Raw genomic sequence first — 19,251 nt, 5'->3', positions numbered from 1 at the left:
ATGTAATGGCCTGCACGTTCCCCAGACCTGAATCCAATCGAGCACCTCTGGGACATCATGTCTCGTACCATCCGCCAACGCGATGTCGCACCACAGATTGTCCAGGAGTTGACCGATGCCCTGATCCAGGTCTGGGAGGAGATCCCTCAGGTGACCATCCGTCGTCTCACCAGGAGCATGCCCAGACGTTGTAGGGAGTGCATACAGGCACGTGGAGGCCACACACACTACTGAGCCTCATTTTTGAATCGTCTTGAAGAATTTCCACAGAAGTTGGATCAGTCTATGTTCTCATTTTCCACTTTGATTTTGAGTATGATTCTGAATCCAGACCTTAATGGGTTAATGATTTTGATTTCCATTGATCATTCTTAGGTTATTTTGCTCTAAACACATTCCTCTGTCTAATAAATAAAGATTTTCAGCTGAAATATTTCATTCATCGAGGTCTAGTATATTGTGTTTTTAGGTGTTCCCTTTATTTTTTGAGCAGTATATATGTATGTATGTATATATTTATTTATTTGTATGTATGTATGTGTGTGTGTGTGTGTGTGTGTGTGTGTGTGTGTGTGTGTGTATGTATATATAAATTATCTCCATCCATCTATGATCCAAACCACTTATCCTGCTCCAGGTCACAGCGATGCTGGAGCCTATCCCAGCAGTCACTTGGCGGCAGGCGGGGAGACACCCTGGACAGGCCGCCAGGCCTGTCTATTAATGAATAATGATCTTCCTGGTTAGAGACAGATGCAGAGAGAAGGGAAATAGAGACAAACAAACAAATTAGAAGTAAGGGTGGAGAATGAAAGTCATCTCATTCTAAATACTAACTGTTGACACAGAGAGGGGCGTTTGTTTTGACCGGAGATGATGTTGTCAGCTCCTCGCAATTTTGTTTTTTTGTTTTGGTTTGTTTTTTGTTTTTTTTTTCATTTTTGCATGTGTTTATTTTCCCGTTTTCCTTATTTTCCTTCATCTTAATTGCTACTTTTCAGCATTTTCTTGTTACTGTATGTCTCATCAGCATCTGAGTAAACTAAACAAATGCTGTAAAACCAGTGCCCAGTTTGTGACGGTGTTTATCTTGTCTCTGTGTTTCTCTCTATCCAGACCTGCCCAGCGGACCACACAGCTACAGACTGGAAGAGCTGGCCTACACTCGGAGTGGAGACAAAGGAGACTCGGCCAATATCGGTGAGAAACTCGCCTCGGAAGCAGAACATTTCCAATACTCCTGCTTTCATAGGACAGCCGTGTCCTATTAGGCATCAGTTTGGGTGAGTCAGTTTCTTGTCATCATCATTCACAAGTCACATCCTGAACATTCACCTGGTGTCCTCCGTCACTCTGTCTGTCTTCCTCCGTCACTCTCTTGCTCTCCCTAGGGGTTATCGCACGGCACCCTCTGTTCTTCCCCTATCTCAAGAAACACCTGACTTCTTCTGTGGTTGAGATGTACTTCACCCACCTCATTCAGCCCGGCACACAGAACGCTGTCACCCGGTAAAGTGAGAAGGCAGAGACATTCAAAAATAAAGGGTGGGGGTGGGGGGGGTCCGAGATAGATGGAGGGAATTCTGAGATAATTTGAGTAAATGGTGCGTTTGTGTGTGTGTGTGTGTGTGTGTGTGTGTGTGTGTGTGTGTGTGTGTGTGTGTCCTGTTTAAGACAAGTGAGTAATGGGCATTCCTCCAACCAGATTTCTGAAGAACTTACACACACACACACACACACACACACACACACACACACACACACACACACACACACACACACACACACACACACACACAGAGGCAGTATGGCACGCAACTCCAGTGATTAGATGGTGTGGTTAGCCTAATCATTGTCAGACGGCGAGTCTTCGGTCTACTGCAGCCAAGGCCTTCCAGACACACACATACCACAGCCCTAGTCTCCAGCTCTATGACGATGCAGACAAGGGAAGATGCAAACTCAACCAGACATATGATACAGGGTCATAAAGGTATTAGTTGCAATCATGTCATGTCAAGACTGGCCAGAAGGATCCCGCAGCGATGGCCATAAATCAACCACTTAAAGCCAAACGGATGCCACAGCACTCTGGGAATATACCACAGGGCAATAAGGTTGGAGATAGCATGATATTCAAACCATTCAAATACCGCAGTGACAAAGATAAGCCCCCTTGCAAGATAACTGATTCATAAAGGTGCTGTGGGGCAAGTGTAGTTGAGTCGAACATATTGAAGTCAGGATAATTTTACTTGTCAGAAATTAACCACAACTCGGAAAGACAACTGGGAAACTTTTGGAAATTGCAGCAAGCACACTATTCAAACCGCTGGAATACCACAATGACAAAGATAAGCCCCTTTCCAAGATGACTCACTTGTAAAGGCACTTAACAGCCATCTAATGCCAAAACTAAGATATTCACAACTGGATTGAGCTCATAGTAAAGATAGCATTATGCTCAAACCATATTAACACACTGCAAGGTAGCCACAGAATAAGTTGAAGTACTACAAGTCATTTAAAGTGTTAATGATAATAATCTAGTACAATATCAAAACCACTTAGATACCACGCTAAAAAAGATAGTCGCCCTCCATGATCACCAAGTGAAAGACACAGCAAGAGCACTATTTTAGATGGTCGTGAGGAAGTAATTGCAACCTATCAAGTAGTAGAGGTAGTGACGTTGAGCCTGTTACCACCAACTTTTAATCACATCATCTAGGGACCAGTGCCCAACTTTTATCAGAAATGTCATGTCATTTGCATCATCCTTTTTTCTTTTGGACCCCCCCCCCCTTTTTTTTTTCTCCCAATTGTACTTAGCCAGTTACCCCACTCTTCCGAGCTGTCCCAGTCGTTGCTCCACCCCCTCTGCCAATCTGGGGAGGGCTGCGGACTATCATATGCCTCCAATACATATGGAGTCGCCAGCCGCTTCTTTTCACCTGACAATGAGGCGTTTCACCAGGTGGACGTTGCACGTGGGACGATCACGCTATTTCCCCCCCCCCCCCCCCGTTCCCCCTCTCCCTTAGACAGGTGCCCCGGCCGACCAGAGGAGGCTTCCCACCCGCAGACACGGCCAATTGTGTCTGTAGGGACGCCCGACCAAGCCGGAGGTAACACAGGGATTCGACCCGGCGATCCCCGTGTTGGTAGGCAACAGAATGGACTGCCATGCCACCTGGACGCCCCTTGCGTCATCTTTTTTACTGTAAAGTTGTTGACAGACAAACAAGCCGTTCCAAAAACAATACCCCGTCTGGCTGGGATATTTAAAGTATCACATTATCGTCATAACCACCACCACAACATGCCACACCTAAATTCACATTTCCATTTCGGACATTTATGTCACACGCTTATCCCATGTAACCCACAATGAGTTAACACAGCCAGAACCTTCGAAAGGTGCTCCACAAAGCTGTGCATTCCCTAAGACGGGGGGGCAACACACCACCTGTTTCCCCCTCATTGTAAGCCACGCAGATGGAGGCGGGGCAAGCCAACAACGCCAACAGAGTAACACCACCAGAGGCAGGTTAACAACCGTTTTTCGAGGGGCCCCAGACCTAAATGTAAGAAACCGGGAGGATGTGGATGTATATTACAGGCCAGACACTTGGGGAATTAGTCAGGGGTGTGTCGGTTGTTGGAGTAACAAAGAGGTTGTGCCTGTAAAGCTAGCTGACCTGTGTCTCCTCTCACACCCGGCCCTGCGTTCCCACTGAGGCAGATGGATCATTAGTGCACCTCCAACGCTAGTTAAAACAGTGAGGGGGCTGTCAGAAAGGGCGCACATGCCTTCACTCATGCACGAACACACACTTAACTCTCTCACACGTCTTTTTTTTTTACTAGTTCTCTCTCACTCACTCTCACACATAATTGCTTGCTTAATGTTAGCAATGACAATCAAAGGTTATTGTGGCCTCTCCTCTGCAACTGCAGAGAGGCTTGTGCACACACTAATGCACAGACTCATGCCTTAACCCCTTTCATATACAACGCAGGAACAAATACTTTCACACTTCAGACATGTGATACAGTTGTGGGTTACTGTGATGCACACACACACACACACACACACACACACACACACATACACACACACACCCCTCTGTACTGAAACACACACACACACACACACATACATACTGAAACACATACACACACATACTGAAACACATACACACACACACCTTGTAAACCAGATGGAACAAGTAACCTAAATGGTATTCTGTGCACACGCAAACACATACACACATGCACACACACACATTCACATTCTTGTGTGAAAGCCACGCTGAACGTAAATTGTTAATTGCGGCACACTCATACTCACATGCGAGTACCTCAAATAAACCACTGTTGTTAACTGTGGAGCTAGAACACATGTTCGATAGGCATAAAGCCTCTGTTGGTCTTTGTGTGGGTGTGGGTGTGTGTGTGGGTGGGTGCATGTGTGCGCACATCTCGGTTATCCATATTTGTTTAACATCAAGAGATATAAGTCAGTCTGTTTTGTTAGCTGTAGATAACAGACAGGCTGTGGCACGTCTTAATGAAAGTAGAGTAAGCTGAGTGGGCAGGGGAAATGAAGACATGTAGGGAATAGTGGGTCTCCCGTTACCATGTGCAGAAAGACCACCAGAGCACTTAAATTAGTTCAACTCTGCAAACAGTGGATGCTTCCAGTATGCACAGATAAGCTAGGGTTATGAGATGATGCTGCTATGTGGGTGTTGTTCAGGGTGGGGGTTAACATTGTCCATGCGTGTGTGTGTATGTGTGCGCACATATATTGCAGTTTACTATACATAGTGTGTGTGTGTGCACGTATATTGCAGTTTACTATACATAGTGTTTGTGTGTGTGTGTGCGTGTGTGTGTGTGTGTGTCCTCATGTTGTGATCTCTCTTCTTTTCTTTAGATACACTCTGCCAGGGATTCATGGTCTAAACTTTGTCCTGAAAAATTCTCTGGGTGGGGGAGGGGTGGCCTCCCTACGCAGTGACCCCCAGGTACCATTTACTACACACAAACACACACAAGCATATCTTTGTAAATGTTTTGTTCTCCCATATATTCTACCATTGTATGCTCCTCTGATTTCTTCCCTAACTTATATACTTAGTCAAATGCAGTGACACGTTGGCATTGCACAATAATATTTCACTCACGTACGCTCCAACAAACACATTCACCTCAGACACATTGCTCATTTACTAATTTGCTTATGTGCACATACAGAAACTTTTTTCAAAGTCATAGTGCAGAGCGCAGTTCAGTGCAATACACACACACACACACACACACACACGCACACTCTCTCTTAACAGTCACATTGCACAATTATAGTTAACACCAGAAAAAGAAAAGGTGCTGACTCCTCTATGGCCTCACCCTGAAATGAACTTCTTAACTTCCCCCTCTTTCCTCACTTGCTGTTTTCCTGTTTGAAATGTCTGTCTGTCTCTACTCAAGTCAAGTCAAGTCAAGTCAATTTTATTTGTATAGCCCAATATCACAAATTACAAATTTGCCTCAGTGGGCTTAACAGCAACACAACATCCTGTCCTTAGACCCTCTCATCGGATAAGGAACAACTCCCTAAAAAAAACCCTTTAACAGAGAGAAAAAATAGGAAGAAACCTCAGGGAGAGCAACTCAACCCCCATGTTAATCTTTTTTATCTGTCTATCTATATCTACTACGTCCCCTCCTTCAACTTTTTCCCCTTGTGTTCCTGCGATACCTACAGATTTTAATGCATTGAAATAAGTTGGTCGCTAACACTATATATTTATCAGGGTTTTTTTTTTTAAAGAAAATGTGCAAAATTATTCAAGCCCCTGGAGTCAGTACTTTGCAGATATAGGCCTTTGCCATCCTCCACATGATTTTGTTTCTGTTCAGATTTTCAGTGGGTTTTAAATCCGAGTTTCGGCTGGGCCATGCTAGAGTTTGAGCATTTTCTTTTAAGCCATCCCTCAATAGTTTTTGCTGTGTGCTTTGACTCATTGTCTTGGAACATGAATCTTTGATCTCCGGTTGACTAAAACAGATTTTACCGTGCTCCTGGGGAAGTTCAGAGCTTTGCCAATGTTTTTAGTACCTTTTCTGACTGTTTGCCTCCAGACAACTTTATATCAGCTGTATTTATATAGCAATTTTGAAAACACACATTTATACAGAGTGCTTTACACTAAATCCAGAAAATACGAGTAAATACATAAAATAAATTGAATGAATATAAAACATGGCACAGGGAGTAACAGATCAAGCTAAAAATGAACCAAAACAGAAGGCAAGGGTGGGGATCTATAAAAAGGCTTGACTGAAAAGATAGGTTTTTAAAAGCCGCTTAAAACAATCCAAAGATTCGGCAAATCTAATGGATTGGGGACGATTATTCCAGAGGCTTGGGGCTAAAACTGCAAAGGCGCAGTCACCTTTTGTTTTGCAGTTGGTAAAAGACCGAAGTTGTTTTGCAGTTGATAAAAGACCGAAGTTTGAGGAGTGGTTGGGAAGTGGAATGAGGAATGAGAAGATCAGAAATGTAACTGGGGGCAAGATCATGCAGTGCTTTAAATGTAATCAATAAGCTCTTATAAATTATTCTGAATTTTATGGGAAGCCAATGGAGGGATGCGAGATTAGGGGTAATATGGGACCTGTGGCTAGTTGGGTCCCATATTTTTCATGTCTTGAAAGTGACTAAAGAAATGACCCAGAGGAAGCATGTATAAAGAGAAGAGGATTGGCCCAAGGACAGACTCCTGAGGGACTCCACATAGTAGGGGAGATTAGTCAGATTAGTCTGTTAGTCAGATAAGAGTGAAACCAATTTAACGCTGTACCAGAAATGCCAACCCAGTTCTCCAACCTACCAAGTAATATGGCATGATCAATGGTATCAAAGGCAGTGGTTAAATCTAGGAGAATAAGAATAGAGTATTCAACTTTATCAGCATGCATAAGAATGTCATTGGACACCTAGTATTGCAGTCTCAGTACTATGCTTGTGACAAAAGCCAGTTTGAAATTATCGAAAATGTTATGACCCTCAATCAGCTGCAGGATTTGGTCCGCAACAATTTTTTCAAGGATTTTGGATAAAAAAGGTCTGATCTGATTTGCTGTTTCAGCTGAGAGACCTCAACAATTTGGTGATATTTATTCTAAAATCATGCAGTTGAGTACAGGTGGATTTGATATCACTGCAGGTAAAATTTGCCCATTTTTTGTGATCTGTCAAGAACATTGAACACATCTAGCCCAATTAAATTTGTTAATACAAAGGGGGGTAAATACGTATCAATTAAATAATCTTAAGGTTTGTTATTTTCCATATGCTTCATTCCATTCTTATAGGAGTAGAAAAAAATTAATTCAGCTTTGTTGAGTAGAAAAAAACTTAAGTCATCTTTGTTAGTCATCTATCTATCTGTCTTTATAGTCATCTGTCTGTCTTAACTGGTTGTTTGTTTTAATTTTCTTGTACTCTGCTCAGTTTCTTTTCTCTTTCCTCTCACCATTCCTCTTCTCCTTCTGTCTCCCAATCCCCATTTGCACCTCCTTCGTCTACACTCCCAACACAATTCCCTCCCTGTATCCCTCTTTCATCTCCCTCTTTCTCTCTCCTCCACCTCTCACCCCTTGTCTCTTATTCCAGACTGGGGCGACGGTCCACTTGTAAAACATTTTACCACCTTGCTGGAATCTGCAGCACATCAAATAAACACACACACACACACACACACACACACACACACACACACACACACACACACACACACGCCTCGTTAGTGCACACTGCACTAACAAGCATGCTAAGAGGAATGTAGCCAACATTTACAGAAAGGGACTTTATGGGTTTTCATTGCATTTGACTAGATCGCTTTGATATTATTTAATATCATTTCCTAGAATTTTCCTAAGTTTGGATGTCCTTCTTTCACCTACTAACTCCCTTTCTTTAAATTTGTCTCTCTCATTCTTTCTTCCTCAATTTCTCTACCTCTCTCTCTTTTGTTTCCTCTCTCGCTCTCTCTCTCTCTCTCTCTCTCTCTCTCTCTCTCTCTCTCTCTCTCTCTCTCTCTCTCTCTCGTCTCTGTCTCTCTCTCTCTCTCTCGCTCTGTATCTCGTCTCTCTGTCTCTCTCTCTGTCTCTGTCTCTCTCTGTGTCTCTCTCTGTGTGTCTCTCTCTCTCTCTCTCTCTCTCTCTCTCTCTCTCTCTCTCTCTCTCTCTCTCTCTCTCTCTCTCTCTCTCCCTCCTCTTTATTTTCCAGGGGAAAGCTTACGGCCAGATGCTGTTGGACTTGAAGCTAAAAGGACTGCCTGACCTCAAATCATTGGTGGACTAAGATACACACGCAAATAATGAAAGACGATGAGGTGAATGGAGAGAGATGAAAAAGAAAAGGGATTACAATCAGACCACGCCATGCTACAAAAATGTTTCACCTCAAATGAGGCCAAGGCACAATAATTAATTAAGGTTGATTTTGGATGATGTTTTTCTAAGTGCCTCTATTTGTTTGCTTGTTTGGTTTTGTTTTTTTTGTTTTTGTTTTTTTGGATAACGACATGCGAGATGATGCATATAACTCAGTCCTTAAAAACCTGAATGGAGAAAATGCAATTCACAAATTATTTCCACTGTATTAGTGACAGTGTACTCCGATTTTTAAAGGGGCACATTTTTAACAGACATATCCACAGTGCTAACTGATAGAGAAAATACAGGTAACCTGCAAAATGTTCACAAAACACCGACACAATGTGCCTTAATGGATGCTGGGCCACTACAAGCCATCAGAATAGCCCGACTGCCCTGTGGCACAGATTCTACAAGTGTCTTGAGCCTTCTTGTCTGGCTGATCCAACTTAAATATGAAGGGATGTGAACTGTTTCATGGTTGCAGGGATTTTGGTACAGAAGCAGCTTCATACAGTAGTCTTTGTGTGCCTCTTTTACTCGTGCAGAGACCATAGAGTTCAAACATCATACCACCATTTTCTCAAACACAGTTATTTTTGTCGGCGCAGGTTCATTCCTAGAGGGAACTATAAACTTGATGAGAGGGCAGGATGAGAACTACAATAATCCGCTGGATTTTGGGCGTCCGGGGTTGCGTAGCGGTCTATTCCGTTGCCTGCCAACACGGGGATCGACGGTTAATATCCCCATGTTACCTCCAGCTTGGTCGGGCGTCCCTACAGACACAACTGGCCGTGTCTGCAGGTGGGGAGCTGGATATGGGTATGTGTCCTGGTCGCTACACTAGCACCTCCTCTGGTTGGTCGGGGCATCTGCTCGGGGGCTGGGGGGAATAGCGTGATCCTCCTTCACACTACGTCCCCATGGTGAAACTCCTCACTGTCAGGTGAAAAGAAACGGCTGGCGACTCCATAAGTATCGGAGGAGGCATGTGGTAGTCTGCAGGTCTCCCCGGATTGGCAGAGGGGGTGGAGCAGCGACCGGGATGGCTCGGAAAATAGGGTGATTGTCCAAGTACAATTCGGGAGAAAAAGAGGGGGAAAAAGCCAAAAGAAAAGAAAAGAAAAGCAATCTTCCGGATTTGATATTACAAATGAAAAATACCCTAAAAGCCACATTTTCTTTCACATCTGAGAGGTATTAGTTGTCAGATATCTGAGTGACGCCGTGTGCTTGGCCGCATGTCGAACTGGTATTTAACGGTGGGCTGCAGCACCGTGTTTTCCTCTCCCGGCATGCTCACCTCAACGTGACCCCGCCGACAGTCAATCGCCGATGTTAGTGGAGCCCCGGGGAATGTGCGTATTCACCAAAGCAGTATTCTGGCTTCTATTCCGACTCTGTTTATCCTTAATTGCAAGCAGACAAAACCGAGCTCCCACTCCGGTCAGGACAGGGCGAGTCACTCCTGATATCCGGTTTTAACCTGAGAACTCATCCTTTCACAGATGTACCTCACATCAGCCTCTCCCATCCCTCCCGCCCATACCTGCTCTGACATGATCTCATCTTGGAAGATTTAAAAAAAAAGAAAAGAAAATCCTCTACCTCGTTTTGGATTTTGTTTTATTGTCCGAGCATACTTCGTCATTGAGCAGTCAAGGATTAAAGAAATATTTGAAGGATAAAACGACCGCAACTTTTTGGTGTCCTTGCTGTTGGTTGCTCATAATGTTGGTGACTTACATCTTAAACCTTATTGTGCTGTTGGTCTCGCTGCAAGTTGCCCTGCATAACCGAATCGGCTGGACGGCCTGTCCTGAGTTCGACGAGCAAAACACAGAAATAAAATACAGTTGTGTTGCCTGTCCGTTGTTAAAACAATAAATAAACATGATGGTACGGCACTTTTCAAAACGCCCACAAAGCACTTCACAGACAGTAAAACCAAATTGAAGCCAAAAAGGTAAACAGTGTAAACGCTTCCAGCCATGAATTGAGAACTGGGTTGCATGACAGCAAAACGGGCAAATACGAGGTCGAAACTGGTCAACAGATTATATAAAAGCCAGCCTGTAAGAATGTTCTCAAGAACTCACTTGTCATATGAAACTGCCAAATCTAGTTGCACGCATGTGTGTGCACATGTGTGTGCATGCACGTGCGTGTGCCTAAGTGCATGCATGGTATCAGCGGTGGTGGGTGGTAGCCAGGGAGGAGGGCATGCGGGAGCGAGCAGACCGTGTATGTAGTTCTCCACTGTCTTAATGCTTTAGGTGGTAATTAAACCACTAAATCATAAAACTATATCACTTACACACTGATATGCTGGAGTTTTGTAATATACAAAATGACACACGACACAAGGAAAATACGAGCACAGTTTTGAAGTGACAAATTGGGGCACCACAAGACATGCTAAAGACAGTTGTCTGCAGACATGGCATGCATCATATTTAGTCACTACGACTTATTTCGACACGTGACTTGCTGCAGCCGTGCCGTCTTGGGTGGTCAGAGGAACTTTTTCCCATAGAGTACTGCTAGCCACTTGTTGCTATGCTAACTCTTGTGGTACACAGACAGCTAGTTACTTAACCGAGTAACTAATAAAACTAATTAAATTTGGATGGTTTTATAGATCATGTAGAACGTTTTTTGTTTCCCACAGTTGCCTCTTGAATCATGTTTCCGAGGTACTAAAAATCATACAGCAGATTTTTTCCTGTTTGTGTAAAACCCCAAATTAGATAAAGATGCTATGATTTCAGCCCCATTAAGATTTCCCTCAAGGAAAAATAAACATTGTGCTTTAAATAAAAGAAAGAACCTAACATTCAGCTGATGTTGCCTCTACATTGTCGGTTCCCAAAATTTGGTTGCCTGCAAAAGGCCCTTTATGGGGATGTACCTGGTCCCTACCCATTTGATAAATACCGTATCACACATCTTTAATCCATCTGTTTTTGTTTCCAGTTGGAGAATGTGTGATTTTAGCTATTTCAGCAGGTTTCACTTCAACCACTGTCTCCCAACCAGGAGTTTTAAATGTTGTGCAATTCTGTACTAAATCATATCAGCCCACAAGCAGACTGCCCAGATTGGGGATTTTCTTAACTTATTATTCATCGTCCATGGGATAATGTGGATGTACATGATCCACTTTGGGATCAAACATTTCGACAACCCTCGTTCTGTGTTAATGGTCAGCTTGCACACCGAGCCCTGTGGAGTCACATTATTAAAGACATTTCTTTTGCAGCGAGCAGTAATAGAAAACATTTTGATGGACAATTTCTACCCAAACTCCTTGTAGCTGCACGAGAACCAGGAAAGGCAAAACATTTTTTTTTTGCACGTTTGCATGTCATATAACCTTTTCCATTGTACTTTTTCAGTCCACCTTATATAGTGATTTGGAAAGGCATGGCTACACAAGAAGTTGGTTGTGTAGTCCGTATAAGTGTAGTATAAGTAGGTTGGGGTTGTAAGTCGGTTATTTAGGACACAAACTTCTGAATAATTTCGGAGAAAGTTTCAAATTATCCTGCATCCAATTTGGATGTCGACCGCAGAGTTTGGAATTGGCTTCCTTGCCAAATTTAAAGACGCTATCAGGCTTTACTTTATAGTCTGCCTTCACTTTGTATTATTCCTCTCTCCCCATCCTCATTCTCAGATTTTTTTTTCTAAATTTCATATAAGGGAACTAAAACCAACGCGATGCTCTCTATATGATTCTAATCGATGAAGCTGTGGTTTACTCCACCATACAATTTTTTTCTTTAAATAACCCCACAATTTTTTGACTGTCAATGGAGCGCTATACTTATTCTTTACTGTCTTTAGAGCCACTTTACTAATTCAAAAGGTTGGTTATTAAGTTGTCTGCATTATATGAAGGTAATCCAACACTGACATTAATGTCTCTCTGCTAAATTTGCTATCTATCATTTACGGTAATGTGTGCTAGCACGCATGCTAATGCTACGACATCAGACGTGATAAGACAAGTCGGCCATTCACTCTACCTCCCAATTAACACTTCCAAATTGTGTTATTGCTAAAGAATTTACATCCATACTTAGGACAGTGAACCTGTGTGTATGTGCTACACACTACTGTAGACTTTGGGTGGTCTTTTGTTTGGCAGTAAATGTTGCCCGTATAGTGGGTGCGGTCCATTCATCATTCACTTCCTGTGCCCTGCCAGCAAGTCAGGCGATTAGAATCGGTGATCTCTGTGTGTCTGGTCTTCAGTATCCTGCAGAAACCTCGCACTGACATTTTTCTTAACGCTTCTGACTGACTCACTGTGGTAGGAAATGTTTAAGGACTCTGTGGTGGAGCCAAACCCTTACATTTCACAAAGAGCGGAAGCATCAAAACAGAAGTTTGTGCCGGTTCATGAAAAAGTGGTTTGAGTTTTGTTGATGATAGGAGGGATGTAAAGGTGAGATCATTTCTAATCATGCAACAGCGTAAAAGCTTGTCATACAACCAACCACGTGTGCTTTTTGTACGGCTCTATTGGGTAAATGGAGCTCGCCTCTGTGTTAAGGTCTCCCATGTGTTGTTTCCACTACGTGGGTTGGGCCGAACAATATTCAAAGCCATCTCATTCAAAGTTGAAGTCTGTGATTTCACTGAACTCTCCCTCCCTCTGGCAGTGAGGACTACAAACAAGGTGTAGCAGCCATTGTCACTCACGGATGCCATTTGTAGCTTGTACAAACGGCATCCTTGGACTAAAGCACATACAGCCAATGTAAAGTATTACACACTACATCAAACTCTATGGGAACACTGTACTGCAATGTTGAGTGTAGACATGGTGGATTAGCTGTCCAACAGACGCATGTTGAGTCTCAGAGAGGCTTTCTTATGAGGAACAACTAGGTTACCCCATCTCTCAATTCCTTTACCGAGGGGCCAAAAACTTTCTGACACTACATGTGGGTTTGGGGGTGGGAGGTTGTTTTGTTTGGAAGAGAGTTGCTCATGAGCAGATTGAATGGTAATGCACAACTGAATTTACATTTATACATTTCCTAAACTGAGTGGTGCTCCACGTAAAGGTGGATTCTGTAATGTTTTCTAGTTGGGGTTGTTTAGAGCATTGATGACTAATTGTGTCTGAGGCATGTAGACGCAAACAAGTTAAATGCATTACACATGAATTCTTAATGGGAATAATGTCATAAATACTAAACAAGAGATTTGAAATATTTTTTAATACCAAGACAATTACATTTTGATTAAAGTTTAATTTGCATAATTTGTTTTCCTGTTGTAATGTGTGTGTGTGCGTGTGTTGTGTGTGTGTGTGTGTGTGTTAAAAAACAAGGTAGGTGATAACATTCTCTTTTCTATGCCCTTCATTACATGCACAGCATAACTCAGAAATAAATGCTAATGTGAAATCTATGGTAATGTGGAGGTAATGAAAGCTATTAAAATACAAGTAACTACTTTGAAATGATTCCAATGACCTATAATTGTTCTGTCTTCGTATCTGATAGGTATCTGCATATATTATATATATATATATATATATATATATATATATATATATATATATATATATAAACTGACTCAGTTCTGCTTTTGTTCCACCAGTGCTCTCTCTCGCTCTGTGTGTGTGTGTGTGTGTGTGTGTGTGGCCCTCCCCTGTCCCATTACTTTGCCCTTTTTTGACACAGGAAGCGGAGAGGCAGTGGGTGTTGACAGTGAAACTTTTAACAAGACAGAGAAAAAGACCTTTGTTTGTGTGTGTGTGTGTGTGTGTGTTTGTGTGTTTTCCTATTTTATCGGGGCCAGAAATACTTCTTCATCGTTCACACCAGGATCACAATCACTCATGTCTTTTACATTTGTTTTCCAACGCAGTCGTTCCCAGGACACATTAACAGTAACTTTCTTGACCTTAGAAAAATCTTTATATGACAGTTTTTCAATTTTTACATTTCCAAGTTACCAGAAAGCCCCGCCGTCAAAGTGCTGGATTTGCGTCTCATGATATCAGCACAAAGATCTGTCACTATCAATTATCAGTAAAGACGTTAGGCATGCATTTTATTTCTAACTTTTAGCGTTTATTTATCCAAAGAGAATTGGATGCACACCAGTACAACCACAGCCGTCTTGTGTTCGCCAGTGGGAGTTGCCAGTACAACCACTGGTTTCTAATGTCGACCTCAGTGCAGCTGCGGGTGAGGTGTTTCATTCGTTGGTCGTCATTTAGGAAGTAAAGAGCCTAGCTCTCTCCATCCTGGTTCTCCCAGCCAATCTGGTCTCGGTAACATGGCTCGCGTCCAGTCACCAGCCCGCCTCTGTAGCGTCTCTAACTTTGAGGTTGGTGCTGTTGAAAAGTCACACTGAACTGCCAGATCGTGTACCCGCCATTTTGTTCCCTCTCTGAAAACCTTGTTTTGACCTTGCAGACATTCCCGCTGGGAATCCTTGAACGCCCTCGAGTTGGGGCACAAAGTTTGCACGTAATTTAAAAGTTTGTCACAGGACCGGTGTCCCTCTGTCTGCAGCCAGCCAGCCACCGTGTGGACGTCCTGTTCTAGTTCAGCTGGTTTGTGAAGAGGCACGAGCGTGAGTAAGTCTGCTCTATCAGCTTAGGAGCCCATCCGGTGTCCGGATGCCCCAAAATGTTTTGGATCTGCATCAAATAAAAAGATGCTGATGAAAGGCAACAGATTTATTCAAACTGAAGAGAAACAAGAGTGCAAGAGTGTAAATGTTCATATGGTTATTAATGAAATCCTGGGCTATGATATACCTATGTCATGTATGGTACTGTACTTTGGTAATATGACAGGAGATATTGTGCTAATAGAAGACATATTTATTTTGAAAATCTTGTTGGCAGCTTGTAAAAAGGCCATTAAGAAAAGATGGCACAAGGCGGAACCACCAACACATGGTGAATGGCTGAAAATAGTGAATGCAAAATATGAAACTAGCAGACGTGCCCGGTGTTGCCCGGGGAAAATGTTCTCACCAAAACAATCAACACGATCTGACCCTTATGATATAATCGATGACGAAATATAGTATAATTTATGATATGATACATGTGATAAACGAATGTCGAATAAACGCATCTTATTAACGAAAATGGTCAAATGTCATAATTTTCAATCCATTCATCAAGCTTCTTTGCCAATGTGTGTATTAATCGCTGCAAATCACCACAAAATAAACTTAATTTCGCAAATTTGTCAAATTTTTTACTTGGTTTTTGAAATATTTTTCGAACTGTGCAACCCTTGGAAAGTGCTAATTTTAAAGATACCTTTCTTTTTGTTCTGCAGTGAGTATTTCTGGAGTTTTAAGCAAACATACAAACACACTCTTGCTTTATATATATATATATATATATATATATATATATATATATATATATATATATATATATATATATATATATATATATAGATGGAACTGTTAACTCACAGGATAAGAACTCAAGAAGAACAATGTCAAGAGAAATGGACGATGTTTTCATGTCAACAACTAGATAAATAAATGAAATAAATAAAAAGCCTATATACTTCTGAGACTGAATGTCACAGAAATATAGAGGCTTCGTGGAAACACTGCAGGCCAGGCCTTTTTATGTTTTTGTTTTTTGTTTTCCTTTTGTTTTCTTTGGTGTGTCTTTATATAACGAAAAACGATAAAACAAAGGAAGTATTGTGTCCGGGTAGTGTAGCTGTCTATCCTGTTGCCAACCAACACGTGGATCGCCGGTTCGAATCCCCGTGTTACGTCCGGCTTGGTCGGGCGTCCCTACAGACACAATCAGCAGTGTCTGCGGGTGGGAAGCCTGGTGTGGGTATGTGTCCTGGTCGCTGCACTAGCGCCTCCTCTGGTCGGTCAGAGCACCTGTTTGGGGGAGGAGGGGCTGGGGGGAATAGCGTGATCCTCCCACGCGCTACGTCCCCCTGGCGAAACTCCTCACTGTCAGGCGAAAAGAAGCGACTGGTGACTCCACATGTATCGGAGGAGGCATGTGGTAGTCTGCAGCCCTGCCCGGATGGGCAGAGGGGGTGGAGCAGCAACCGGGACGGTTCGGAAGAGTGGGGTTATTGGCTAAGTACAATTGGGCACAAAAAGGGAGAAAAAACAAGTATTTAAAAGAAAAGATGCTGGTGGTTTATTCATCTCTACAAAGGAGATGATGTGACAACCCGTCTGTCACACCCCTAATCAAACACTCATGCAGATGTCCAATCAGGTTGTTGTTGTTGATGATGATGTTCTTCTTCTTTTTTCAGCTTGTTCCCTATTTCTCAGGGGTCGCCAACGCTCGGCCCTCCATAGCTTTCTGTCTGACGCATCCCTCTCCTGCAGTCCAACCCTCTTCATGTCCTCCTCTATCTGGTCTTTCCATCTTTTCTTTGGTCTCCCTCTTTTTCTTTTGCCAGGTATTTCCAGGTCCAATACCTTCTTTCCTATATAGTCCATGCCTCCTCTCTGTACATGTCCAAACCATCTCAATCTTGTCTCTCTCAACTTCTCATCCATTCCTCTGATCTTGAACGTAGCTCTCTCTTCTTCAGTCAGGTTGCTCCTCTCTTTTCTGCAAAATATATTTGGATGGTAAAAATCATGAAAGTGGTGGGAAGTGCTTCTATTCCACTCGCCACTTTTTCAGGTTTACACAGAGTTTGGCTTGGCTAATTAAACAGTGAAAGTGGCCGGGAAACACTGGCAGGCGCCTGCGTAAATGGCTGCCGAATGAAAAGGTTAGTTTCCAGGCCGGTCTGGATCCCCGCCTTGTAAAACCCTCAAATCCTCCCCCCCCTCTTTTTTTTTTAAAGGATAGGACCCACTAGAAACAGACAAGTGACCCACTTTTTGAGAAAGCGGCCCCGGCTCACAGACACAGAGCAGCATATGGACCCGGGTTGACGTCGCTACCTTTGGTGCAGAGCTAGCTGGCTGATATGATCTGCATCTGCTGTGAGACGGAGGATTTGATAGATGGTTATCCTATTGGCATGGTGCGGGGTCTGAGAGTGTGTTTGTCGTCCAAAGGACCTTTTACCACAGCCATTAGTCATGGCATCGCCGCCTTTGTGTTGTTCTGACTGTCACGACATGCAAAGAGACCAAGAGAAAGAAAATGTTTTGGTCAAAGGACAGTTCATTATTTATTATCAGTCATCTGTATAACTTTGTCATGCTATCCCTGTCTTTGTGTAGTTGATGCCGACATTCTCTCTCGCTCTCGCTCTCTCTCTCCGTCTCACGCTCTCATGCTCGCTCTCTCTCTCTCTCTCTGGTGGAGGGATGTCAGCGAGGATAAAAGGAGATAGATTGCACCTCATCTGTCATCACTGTGGCCTCTGTTTTTTTCCCCCTCTCTTCTTTTTCCTCTCTCTTTCTCTCGGCCTGGCTAATTTGTGTGTACTTCTTTTCATATAAATTTCACTCACACACGCTGACAAACAGTCTCTCCGGCTTTCATTCGACTCAGTTTTCTGAGTAAATCTTACTTATTCACACAAACGCTCTTTTCACTGGCACACAAATTCTCTAATCCGTGCTCGCACGCACACACACACACACACACACACACACACACACACACATTCACGCACACACGTACACACAAATGACAAGTGATTTCCAATGATAGGTTCTGAAGCCCTCCACCGCCTCTGACTGACTGCTGGAGAGCATCAACCCCATGCTTGGAGGCATTGTTTAGTGAAAACACACACACACACACACACACACACACACACACACACACACACACACACACACACACACACACACACACACACACACACACACACACACACACACACACACACACACACACAAAACGGCTAAATCTTATCCTCTTGCTGTCATTCAACCCCATTGAAAGGTCTTGGCGGGGGTCACTGTGTGTGTGTGTGTGTGTGTGTGTGTGTGTGTGTGTGTGTGTGTGTGTGTGTGTGTGTGTGTGTTGAAAGGGGAGGTTGTGAACAGCCTTCTCTGTGACCATAATCTTCCCTAATCCCCCTCTCCTGTGAGTGGAGGCAGCAAAGGAGGACGAGAATGAAAGAGAGAGAGGAGTGCATGAATGAATGATTGACAACTGTACAGCGCCGCCTGGCAGAATGTTTGCTGAAGACGTTTTTAAAGATTATATAACATGGCAGCACTAACTGAGCACATTCTTCTTTTTTATTTTCAATCACACGCTTCTGACATTCACACCATAAGCTTCTGAGAACAACCAGAGTCCGCCTACCGTCCACCACTCGGACCACAACCTTCTCCTCTTTGCCCCTGGGAACGTCCTAGAAAAACCACAGTTTTCTTCTTTAGGCTATTGGGACCATAATCGTGTGGTCATGGATTTGGAAGACACAAAGCTGGCGATACCCAGCTTTGTGTCTCATTAAAGCCCCCAGCAAACCTGAAGTCGTATTGTTTTCCCCACACTGACTCCATCAATCCCTTTCCTGGCCCAGTGGTTAGCACTGTTGCCTCACAGCAAGAAGGTCCTGGGTTCGAACCCCAGGCCGTCCCAGGTCCTTTCTGTGTGGAGCTTGCACGTTCTCCCCACGTCTGCATGGGTTTCCTCCGGGTGCTCCGGTTTCCTCCCACCATCAAAAAGACATGCATGTTAGGGTTAATACTCCTGTCTGGGCCCCTGAGCAAGGCAATGGAAAGAAGAACTGGAGTTGGTCCCCGGGCACTGCAGCTGCCCACTGCTCCTATACAATACGATGGGTTAAATGCAGAGAGCAAATTCATTGTATGTGTGTACAACGAGAAATA

General features: G+C 43.3%; 1 protein-coding gene across 1 annotated transcript in view; it reads left to right on the top strand.

Moving 5' to 3' along the window:
• Positions 1-11,362, top strand: part of lratb.1 (lecithin retinol acyltransferase b, tandem duplicate 1) — a 37,639-nt gene extending 26,277 nt beyond the window's left edge. The window contains exons 16-19 of the mRNA XM_056300154.1: positions 1,117-1,200; positions 1,392-1,509; positions 4,943-5,033; positions 8,303-11,362. Coding sequence (XP_056156129.1) covers positions 1,117-1,200; positions 1,392-1,509; positions 4,943-5,033; positions 8,303-8,377 — 368 coding nt within the window. The 3' untranslated portion in view covers positions 8,378-11,362. The remainder of the gene's footprint in view (positions 1-1,116; positions 1,201-1,391; positions 1,510-4,942; positions 5,034-8,302) is intronic.
• The last annotated feature ends 7,889 nt before the right edge of the window (positions 11,363-19,251 follow it).

The sequence above is a fragment of the Lampris incognitus genome, chromosome 20 (assembly GCF_029633865.1).
Source record: "Lampris incognitus isolate fLamInc1 chromosome 20, fLamInc1.hap2, whole genome shotgun sequence".
NCBI lineage: Eukaryota > Metazoa > Chordata > Actinopteri > Lampriformes > Lampridae > Lampris > Lampris incognitus.
The sequence above is the reverse complement of the archived record's forward strand: the minus strand, read 5'-3'. Positions and strand labels throughout refer to the sequence as shown.